The sequence below is a fragment of the Salmo salar genome, chromosome 14, assembly GCF_965601325.2.
Source record: "Salmo salar chromosome 14, fSalSal1, whole genome shotgun sequence".
Taxonomy (NCBI): Eukaryota; Metazoa; Chordata; class Actinopteri; order Salmoniformes; family Salmonidae; genus Salmo; species Salmo salar.
In genome coordinates this window covers 38,785,870-38,797,550 of record NC_138304.1, presented here as the reverse complement: position 1 = coordinate 38,797,550, position 11,681 = coordinate 38,785,870, and the positions used below count along the sequence as shown (strand labels likewise).

The 11,681-nt window shown below is 40.4% G+C and overlaps 1 protein-coding gene across 1 annotated transcript; it reads left to right on the top strand.

The window, feature by feature from the left end:
• The first annotated feature begins 527 nt into the window (after positions 1-527).
• LOC106569486 (carbonic anhydrase 4) lies at positions 528-5,846 on the top strand. Its single transcript, XM_014140877.3, has 9 exons — positions 528-613; positions 2,567-2,633; positions 2,725-2,751; positions 2,919-3,089; positions 3,234-3,382; positions 4,005-4,100; positions 4,213-4,291; positions 4,464-4,627; positions 5,395-5,846. Exons 2-9 carry the CDS (start codon positions 2,567-2,569, stop codon positions 5,584-5,586), a joined length of 945 nt encoding a protein of 314 aa, XP_013996352.3. The 5' UTR covers positions 528-613; the 3' UTR covers positions 5,587-5,846.
• Positions 5,847-11,681: the final 5,835 nt, after the last annotated feature.

The following is an 11,681-nucleotide window of genomic DNA, read 5'->3' as shown; positions in this document are numbered from 1 at the left end:
ACACGTAACCAGGGATTGAATTTTAGTGAAGTCAGGAAGGCTGGAAAGGAGGAACGCTTCCTTTGAAGCAGGACAGTTTTTCTTCTGAAAAGAGCAAACATCCTTTTATTCAAAAGGGAGTCAAGGAGTGTGAAGAGATTCCCCCAATCTATATGTTCATCTATGCAGTTTGTTTCTATGTCAGGATGCAAAAAAAGTGCAATTTTTTAATGTATTTTGTCTGAAGCTGTAGTATTGTTTAAAACACTATGATGATCTGTATCCCAAATAGTCTATGGTTGAATCATGTCACTTTATTTAGGTTGACTGGTTGTGCCGCTATGAGGACTACTCTGAAGCCAAGATTTTGGAGTTTGCTAAAGCTGACTGTTTCATTTTTCTTAAGGTTCAAGTTAATCTTTCGTTATTGTCATTGCCTAACCTTCTGCTTTCCAAATGGGCGTTCTTTTTACAGTATTACACAATTTTGAACACACAACTTGAAACCCACAGGCTGAGTGAAAAGAGAAGGTGTGTTTATTATTTCTAGTTGAGGTGTGCCACTGAATATAAAGAGGAAGGATGGGAGGCTGAGCGCACAGGACTGAGAGCTGAAAACAGGTGCAGCTTCAAGGTAAGATGTTTCTGGCATTGATGCTCACAGACATATACATTTATGGAACAAAATACCCTGCTTTTAAGATATGGCATGTTTGAAGTGGCACACATCTCATTGACTAGGCTAGGCTAAGAAGTTAAAGCTGTTTCACTGCATTTATGCCAAATCATGTGATGGGAAGTCAGTGACTATTCATTTGTTTTGTTTTCATGCTTCCTATTAATTTACCAAGGTATGAATTGCAAAGAGTGTGAGGTTGGGGTATCGAAAATACATTGTTTATTGATGTTTAAAATTATTTTCCGGATGTTTAAAATACATATTGTTTTGGTAATTGTTTCTATGGCCAAATTTCAGCCATACTTAATCACTTATATCTACATGTCAACGAAGAAAGCATTATGTGTATTTTCAAAAGTAACATTTCCAATTAATATAGGATTTCAGTGTGGAATAAAAGATTGCAGTAGGCCTATGTAATATTTATAATTGTTGCCATCTGTCACTTGCACAAAAGCATCAGAACTGTCAGTGGTCATGTGCAAAGTTCTGAAGAACCAACAGCACACTTCAACAATGGTTCCAGAAAAGGTTTTAATAATGAGTGTTGGCACTCGGGTGACTGGTTAGGCCAGGGAGACTGGTTAGCCCAGGAGAAGAAATTGGCGAACAGGTAACCCAAACTAAGATGGCTTGGCAGAAGGAAAGACACAGAATTGGTTAGTCTCAGTCTGGTTGAGTTTTAATTGATTTCAGTGTGTGCTGGAATAAAAATCTCAGAACAAACAATAATAAATAAAATGCCATAATGCATAAATCAAATCATAAAGATAGTCACTATTCAGAAAATGGCAAACAATCAGAATTCATCCCGGTAGTTTCAACATGACATCATTTATTCTAAGTCATTTCATATCTCAGTCCAGAAATAATTAGCTCTAATTAACAGAATTCATTCATAAATAAGAGAGATAGGAAACGGAGTAATCAGCTCGATACTTTACCCGCCAACATAACAAAGGAAAATATGCTCCGGGAGCCGTATATACGTTTACAAACAATCGTGAGGCAACTCAAAACAATCACCCGCATCAGTGAAAACTGTCAAACAAAAATACATGTCTATTTACTCACGTTTGCTTCTTGGACGCACACAAAGTAAACAAAAAGGATTCAGTGTTGCTGGGGAACCTGACAGATATCAAAACAACAGATAAAAGTGGAGTTTTAATGCCAGCCTTTCCTAACAGGCATTTTGGTTGCGTTTTCCCCTGCTTAGATGTTGCATGCATTAACCAATGGCTGTGTGACATGTCAAAGACTGTCATCGAATGACAGATTGCTATAACATATGATGTGGTTATTTGGTATGTAAAAATCATATCTAGGTCAAATTAAGATCTGTAGCCAGGACACCGGGGTTAACACCCCTACTCACTATGACTGTGATATTGTATGTGGTTGTTAATCTACCTTAGTTGAATGCACCGACTGTAAGTCACTTTGGATAAGAGCGTCTTCTAAATGACCAAAATATAACAATTAACATGTTCAAAGCACACTGGGTATTATACTAATGAGCTCCGTCACCAAACAAGACCAAATTTGGTCAGTCTGGACGAAATCTGAACCAATCATAGACGTCTACTTTTGTCCATGTTTCACAAGTTTGGACAGCACAGTACGGTAGAGCATAGTAGAGTAGAGTAGAGTAGAGTAGAGTAGAGTAGAGTAGTGTCCAAACTTGTGAAATATCAGTGCCTATATTTGGATCAAATCAAGGCCAGTACCGATTCGACCAAATCGGAACCAATCATAGACATCTACGTTTGTGGACAGTGTGGATGTTGAAATCAAGACCAGGGCGGACTGACCCAATTTCAACCACTTTTCTATGTGCATAGACATCTCGTGTTGGTCGGTGGTTAGTGGTCTCTCCATTCATAATTACCTTTATCTCGCTTTCAGATGAATCGACTTGTGGTTATCGTTGCGACACTCTTTGTCCCCACTACATACAGTGCTACAGGCGGTTGTAAGTGATTATTCTATTATTTTGTTGGACTGTGACTCTTCTATCAATGTTGTGACTCTGCATAACTTTTTCCCTTCTTCAATTTTAACAGCGTGGTGTTACCATGATCCTAGTTGTGGTAAGTATTGGTTTTACCCCCTGGTTACAGTGTAATTTGTATTCACAAATTGAAGTGATTGCGATAGCAGTTGATAATAGACTATAGAATTGATCTATTAGCATATTATATGACCCTTATAAAACGATGGTACATTGACACCATGGTTTGATTGATTCCATGTTAAGACGATACCACTTGGTCCACCATTGCCAGTGAACATTGCAACGGATCCCGTCAGTCTCCCATCAACATCGTCTCTGCATCGGCAGTGGGCGATGAAACCCTGACTGCCTTCACCTTCACCAAATACGGAGACAACTCTACAATGAAGAATATCAAGAACACTGGCAAAACTGGTGAGGAGAATGGATGGATGCCTTGCCTTCTCAATCCATACACACAAAGTCCCACTTGAGGATAATGTGTGAACCAAACCAGGAACCCTTATGTGCAAAATGTAACCAATTCCTCTCTTTTTGTTCCTCCTCTCTTTCTTTCAGTCAAAGTGGAGCTGACGAGTGGTGTTCAGGTTACAGGTGGGGCACTGTCAGAGGCCTATGACAGCCTGCAGTTTCACCTCCACTGGGGGAATGGTACCTCAGTCCCTGGGTCTGAGCACACAGTTGATGGAACCCGCTACCCCATGGAGGTATGGGAAGGTTCAACACAACATTGCTGCGTTCTGATTCTCTAACCTTCTCCAGAGTGTCCCCTCATCCACCCCCCTTCAAGGATTAGTGCAAGCATGGCTGGAGGAAGTTTCCAACATATTCCAAGCACTAATCCATTCCTTTTAAATTCATGCAGGGAAGAGTGTATTAGTACACTTTGGGAGAAGGGTTAAGAATCTGAATGTAGCCCATTTATCATTGGGTGGTACTTCTCATACTGATGCACATATACCACACTGCAATGGATCAATGACAAGGTCTTCATTTAGCCTTAGTCCAGTCTGAATTAATTCCCCTCCAGCCAAACTGCATCCTGCCTTGGTTTACTAGAAAACTGACAGATGCGGAGATGTAACCAATCTCAAATTCATAAATGGTGGAATAATCCAACTGTTGTACTGAGCTCATGAGGCATTTATACGTTCTATTCCTCAAGAATCAGGGGGCATATATATATATCATTCATTTAAATGACCCTTAATAAACAGCTGTATATATGGCAGATTGTAGTCAACCTTTTTAAATGTATCATTACAACGTTTGAATTTTCCAATGGATTCAGATAACTTTTTACATCAACTGTTCTGCTTCACCTTTCAGTTGCACATAGTAAATGCCAAGTCTTCGCACAACGGCAACACGACCACGGCCATTACAGACAGCACGGGACTCGCTGCTCTTGGCTTCTTCATAGAGGTGAGCGGATGCTTTAAATTTCCTGGAAATGGCATCCATTTTTCCACAGTAGATTGGCATTTAAATGTTTTATTGCTGTTTTTTATGACTAAAGTCTTTGTTTTTCAAACAGGCCATGCCGGGTAATGCAACTGGTTCACCACCAGCCTGGAATACTCTGACATCCTACTTGGCCAACATCACACTAAAAGGTGAGAGGGGAGATTTCACTGTTTCTGATTTGATCAAGATCTACTTCCTCAAAATAAAGTTTGGAAGAGGATTTGGCATTTGTTTTCTCTTTGAATTCAAAATTAGTAATTTCTTGTTCAATTTCAGTAGCATATGATTTTATATACGTTTTTTCTTTCTCTCTTCCTCAAGATGATATTGTAAGCATTACTCATGCTATTTCATTGGATGAGCTCCTGGAAGGGGTGGACCGTACCAAATACTACCGTTACCTTGGCTCCCTGACCACTCCCAATTGCAATGAGGCTGTGGTTTGGACCGTGTTCAAGGACCCTATCAAAGTCAGCCAGGACTTGGTGAGTTTGTGCAACAATTTCACCAGAAACTGAACACCATTTCTACTTAGCGGAAAATAAAAATAGCTCCGACAAGAACTGTATTCAATTATCTTTAAGTGCAGGATCCATTCCTTATCCATTCTGCTTATGAAACATTATAAAAGTAATGACTCAAAAATATTACCAAATATGATCTTTCATCTGGGGTGGTACAACAAAAGAGATTTTGATGTATCAATTGGCTCTTCAAGAAATCATGAACATACAGATCCCATATCTTAATTTGAGTCCGTTTCAAACAGCAGGAAATACTTGCAGCAAAAGCAAATGTGGATTGTTATGTGGATTAGAATTAAAGGACTTTTTTATAGGGGTTGCTAAATTTTTTGTTAGGGCAAATCAACTCGGAAAATGTAATGTGGCGATTACAAACTTTAGAAGCCTTTTAAAAACCTTTAGCACACTTTAAGTTAGCATTTCATGCTGTGCAGGAAAATTCATGCAACAGGATGTTTGGCATATGATCACACATTTCATAAATGTCTTATTTTAATCACATTTTTACCGGAATGCAACGACATGCCTTAAAGTTGTTGTTTTTGTGATCTATTTATGTATTTACTTGGAGAGCCTCAAAGTTTAGCTGATTTCACATTACTTGGCAGCTCAACTAAAACTAGCTGTTTAACTGATGTCTGTGCCCAGTGGGTAAAGCCATTGGGCCAACATGATGTCACACTTATGTCTATGATCCTATCTGAAATTAATTAACCTTTTCCCCTCAGATTGATCTCTTCAGCACAACATTGCACATTGACCACAACTCCACCTCTGCCTTGATGACCAACATCTTCAGGAACATCCAGCCTGGCAACGACTGGGTGGTGACGACCCAGGGCCGTCCAGCGTCGGGAGCCTCCACAATGTGCTCCTCTCTGGGCCTCATGGCCCTGGCCTGGATGCTGCTGAGGGTTTAATGACGGCGAGTAACGCCTTACCTGAAGTGCATTGCCATATCTCCATGAACCCTCAAGCTACCAACATATTTTCCTTATATCGATTACCAACAGGGGTCATCTTGACCTCAAGGAGAAACTATTGGAAAAAGCAACAATCATAGCGAAATGTGTTTAATCCTTGGTTGGCAAGTATAGCCCCAGGGTACAGAGTTTGCTACCAATGATGACTGTAAACTAAGCCCAAGCATGAAGTCAATAAAGAATGTCAATTTACTTGAGAGGTATGATTGATAAATTCATTTGTGATTACATTGGCTATAGTGACTGCTCGTGCGCCCATGTTGTAGCCTGGCTGATGCGACTCACATGGTACACAGCGAGGGAGAGCTGTGACACACTGGTCTGGACTGGAGTCTGTTGTTGGCAGTATTCACGCAAAAGTTGGCTTGAGCTTTGATTGGTTCTCTCAACAACAACAAAATAATTCCTGTGGGCTTGAGACCTCTCGTTGTTTGGATTTGAAAATCAAAGTTGTATTTGAAGGGGCAGTGCTGGGGGGCTGTGTGTGTGTCCTTGTGAATGCTTGAGTGAGAAAGACACAGAGGAGAAATAGCCTTTCCAGATTCTGAAGTCAGTCACTACCAGTGTCATGCTCAAATTCTGAAATATTCTGACATTTCTCCTGGAATGTGCATGTGATAGTCAAGAGAATGAGACAAATGGATTGAGATTAGGATTGAGATAAGCAAGAGAAAGAAAGGCGGTAATGATGGTATCAATGCAATTTTAACTTGTGACATCACCTGTCTTGACATTTGCCACCACCTGTCCTCTCTGATACTGGATTGTCAGTGTCTAACTTGTGCAGATACTCATATTCCATGGCATTGATTATCAGGTTTATCTGCTTCTGGGAGACTGTGGGTGTTTTTCATGTGATAAGTGCACACACACGTCATTTCACTGAAGCACTGCCAAGATATCTGAAAGCAAGCTGCATTAGCATCAATGCAAGGCTGTGCAGTCAAACTGTACTGTATGTTACACTTGTTCACATACCGTAAACTGCTTTGTGTGAATGACAAATGTCACCGATTGGAAGCCCAAATAAGTGTGTGTGGGGGGGTTCAGGGTTCAAAGTTGTGTAATACTGTAAAAGAACGTCTGACGCCCAATTACCGTTGACCTGAACAGGGCCCAGGACCAGTGGAAGTATGGTGTTGTTTTCTGCATATGCATCTTTCTTCAACACAAAACCTACCACCGTTATGAGCTTTGGTGGGTTTTGCCTCGAAAGAAATATGCATATGTCGAAGAGCACCCATAGCTACTGTACAATATGCTGGTGGATCTTTGATGTTACCGGGCCATTTTGCTTTTACTGGTCCTGGGGCCCTTGTTAAGGTCAAGGCATCATTAACTTTACCCAGAACCACAGCCTGGTCTCATAGACTAGATGTAACATAGTAAAAGTAAATCCAGGACACTCAAAATAGTATGATATGTAACGTTTGGTATAGTTACATAAGACAAATGGTTACTTATGGCAAAAACAAAGTAGGGTGCTTGGTCGGGATGGATGGGTAGGCATATAACGTAAGTATTCAGACACATTCCCTTTTGTTACGTTACAGCCTTATTCTAAAATGGATTAAATAAAACATTTTCCTCATCAATTTACACACAATTCCCCATAATGACGTAGCAAAAACAGGTTTTTAGAAATGATTGCAAATGTATTAAAAATAAAAAACAGATCAACCCTATTTGCCTAAGTATTGCTATGAGACTCAAAATTGAGCTCACATGCATCCTGTTTCCATTGAAAATCCTTGAGATGTTTCTAAAACTTGATTGGAGTGCACCTGTGGTAATTTCAATTGATTGGACATGATTTGGAAAGGAACACACCTGTCCTTATAAGGTCCAACAGTTGACAGTGCATTTCAGAGCAAAAACCAAGTCGTGAGGTTGAAGGAATTGTTCGTAGAGCTCCAAGAAACAATTGTGTCGAGGCACAGATCTGGGGCAGGATACCAAAACATTTATGCAGCATTGAAGGTCCCCAAGAACACAAGAAGCCTCCATCATTCTTAATTGGAAGAAGTTTGGAACCACAAAGACTCGTCCTAGAGTTGGCCACCCGGCCAAACTGAGCAATCGGGGAGAAGAACCCTGGTCAGGGTGGTGACCAAGATGGTCAGTCTGACAGAGCTCCAGAGTTCCTCTGTGGAGATGGGAGAACCTTCCAGAAGGACAACCATCTCTGCAGCACTCCACTAATCAGGCCTTCATGGTAGAGTGGCCAAACGGAAGCCAGCCCTCAGTAAAAGGCACATGACAGCCTGCTTGGTGTTTGCCAAAAGGCACCTAAAGGACTCTCAGACTATGGGAAACAAGATTCCCTGGTCTGATGAAACCAAGATTGAACTCTTTGGCCTGATTGCCAAGCGTCACGTCTGGGGGAAACCTGGCACCATCCCTTTGAAGCATGGTGGTGGCAGCATAATTCTGTGGTGATGTTTTTCAGCTGCAGGGACTGGGAGACTAGTCAAATCAAATCAAATTGTCTTGGTCACATACACATGGTTAGCAGATGTTATTGCGAGTGTAGCGAAATGCTTATGCTTCTAGATCCGACTGTGCAGCAGTATCTAACAGGTAATGTCTAACAATTCCACAACAAAATCTAATATCTAACAAATTCCACAACAAAACCTAATACATACAATCTAACTAAAGGGATGGGGTAAAAATATATAAATATAAAATATATGGATGAGCAGTGACAGAGCGACTAAGATGCAATAGATAGTGTAGTATACAGTACAGTTGACGTCGGAAGTTTACAAACTCCTTAGCCAAATACATTTAAACTCAGTTTTTCACAATTGCTGACATTTAATCCTTGTAAAAATTCCCTGTCTTAGGTCAGGTAGGATCACCACTTTATTTTAAGAATGTGAAATGTCAGAATTATAGTAGAGATAATTATTTCTTTCAGCTTTTATTTCTTTCATCACATTCCCAGTAGGTCAGAAGTTTACATACACTCTATTAGTATTTGGTAGCATTGCCTTTCAAATTATTTATCTTGGGTCAAATGTTTCGGGTAGCCTTCCACAAGCTTCCCACAATAAGTTGGGTGAATTTTGGCCCATTCATCCTGACAGAGCTGGTGTAACTGAATCAGGTTTGTAGGCCATCTTGCTCGCACTCACTTTTTCAGTCCCACCCACAAATTTTCTATAGGGTTGAAGTCAGGGCTTTGTGATGGCCACTCCAATACCTTGACTTTGTTGTCCTTAATAACCTTTCTGGCACAGGCGTTCAGCTAGCAACCCACCTCGACAACATCCGGTGAAATTGCAGAGCACGAAATTAAAATTACAGAAATTGAAATATTAAACATTCATGAAAATACAAGTGTCATACATCAAAATAAAGCTGAACTTCTTGTTAATCCAGCTGCGGTGTCAGATTTCAAAAAGGATTTACAGCAAAAACACACCATGCGATTATCTGAGGACAGCGCCCCACATATAAAAGCATGAAAAACATTTTTCAAACAGGCAGGTGTGCCACGAAAGTCAGAAATGGCGATATAATAAATGCCTTACCTTTGAAGATCTTCTTCTGTTTGTACTCCAAAAGGTCCCACCTACATCACAAATGGTCCTTTTATTCAATAAAGTCCTTCTTTATATCGCCAAACACTCAGTTAAGCTGGCGTGCTTCATTCAATAGTCCACCGGTTTCCCTCCTTCAAAATGCATACAAAATGAATCCCAAACGTTACCAATAAACTTCTCCAAAAAAGTCTAACAATGTTTATAATCAAACCTCAGGTACCCAAATACGTAAATAAACAATACAATTTAAGACAGGGAATTGTTATTGTCTTCACCGGAGATAAACAACAAAGAACGCGCTCTCATCCACGCGCATAAAAACACTACAGCCAAAATGGGAGCCACTTACAAAAACTACAAATTGTGGCTCATTTTTCCAAAAACAAGCCTGAAACTCTTTCTAAAGACTGTTGACATCTAGTGGAAGCCCTGGGATTTGCAATCTGGGAGGATTTTGCCTCATAATAAACATGACAGCGAATGGAAACAGTGGTAGGCTGAAAAATAAATTGTTTTTGGGATGGTTTGTCCTCGGGGTTTCGCCTGCCATATCAGTTCTGTTATACTCACAGACATTATTTTAATAGGTTTTAGAAACTTTAGAGTGTTTTCTATCCAAATCTATGCATATCCTAGCTTCTGGGCCTGAGAAACAGGCAATTTAATTTGGGCACGCTTTCATCCGGACGTCAAAATACTGCCCACTAGCCCAAAAAGGTTCATCCATTTTGCCTTAAATTTGGAAGTATGCTTGGGGTCATTGTTCATTTGGAAGACCCATTTGCGACCAAGCTTTAACTTCATGACTGATCGCTTGAGATGTTGCTTCAATATATCCACGTAATTTTCCTCCCTCATGATGCCATCTATTTTGTAAAGTGTACCAGTCCCTCCTGCAGCAAAGCACCCCACAACATGATGCTGCCACCCCCGTGCTTCACGGTTGGGATGGTGTTCTTTGGCTTGCAAGCCTCCCCCTTTTTCCTCCAAACATAACGATGGTCATTAACTTCTGTGGGCTAGGTGGGATGCTCGCGTCCCACCTACTCAACAGCCAGTGTAATCCCGTGGCGCGATATTCAAATACCTCAAAAATGCAAAAACTTCAATTTTTCAAACATATGACTATTTTACACCATTTTAACCTGTTGGGGGTAGGGGGCAGTATTGACACGGCCGGATAAAAAACGTACCCGATTTAATCTGGTTACTACTCCTGCCCAGTAACTAGAATATGCATATAATTATTGGCTTTGGATAGAAAATACCCTAAAGTTTCTAAAACTGTTTGAATGGTGTCTGTGAGTATAACAGAACTCATATGGCTGGCCAAAACCTGAGAAGATGCTGTACAGGAAGTGGCCTGTCTGACAAGTTGTTGTTCATCTTGGCTCTTTTTATTGAAGACTGAGGATCTTTGCTGTAACGTGACACTTACTACGGCTCCCATAGGCTCTCAGAGCCCGGGAAAAAGCTGAATGATATCGAGGCAGCCCCAGGCTGAAACACATTTACGCTTTTGGCAAGTGGCCGATCAGAGGACAATGGGCTTAGGCGCGTGCATGAGTCGACCCCGTAATTTATTTTCTTTCCTCTTTTTACCTAAATGCAGATTCCCAGTCGGAATATTATCGCTTTTTTACGAGAAAAATGGCATAAAAATTGATTTTAAACAGCGGTTGACATGCTTCGAAGTACGGTAATGGAATATTTAGAATTTTTTTGTCACGAAATGCGCAATGCTCATCACCCTTATTTACCCTTTCGGATAGTGTCTTGAACGCACAAACAAAACGCCGCTATTTGGATATAACAATGGATTATTTGGGACCAAACCAACATTTGTTATTGAAGTAGAAGTCCTGGGAGTGCATTCTGACGAAGAACACCAAAGGTAATCAAACTTTTCTAATAGTAAATCTGACTTTGGTGAGTGCTAAACTTGCTGGGTGTCTAAATAGCTAGCCCTGTGATGCCGCGCTATCTACTGAGAATATTGCAAAATGTGCTTTCACCGAAAAGCTATTTTAAAATCGGACATATCGAGTGCATAGAGGAGTTCTGTATCTATAATTCTTAAAATAATTGTTATGCTTTTTGTGAACGTTTATCGTGAGTAATTTAGTAAATGTTTAGTAAATTCACCGGAAGTTTGCGGGGGGTATGCTAGTTCTGAACGTCACATGCTAATGTAAAAAGCTGGTTTTTGATATAAATATGAACTTGATTGAACAAAACATGCATGTATTGTATAACATAATGTCCTAGGTGTGTCATCTGATGAAGATCATCAAAGGTTAGTGCTGCATTTAGCTGTCTTCTGGGGTTTTGTGACATTATATGCTAGCTTGAAAAATGGGTGTCTGATTATTTCTGGCTGGGTACTCTGCTGACATAATCTAATGTTTTGCTTTCGTTGTAAAGCCTTTTTGAAATCGGACAGTGTGGTTAGATTAACCTCTATGGGCTAGGTGGGACGCT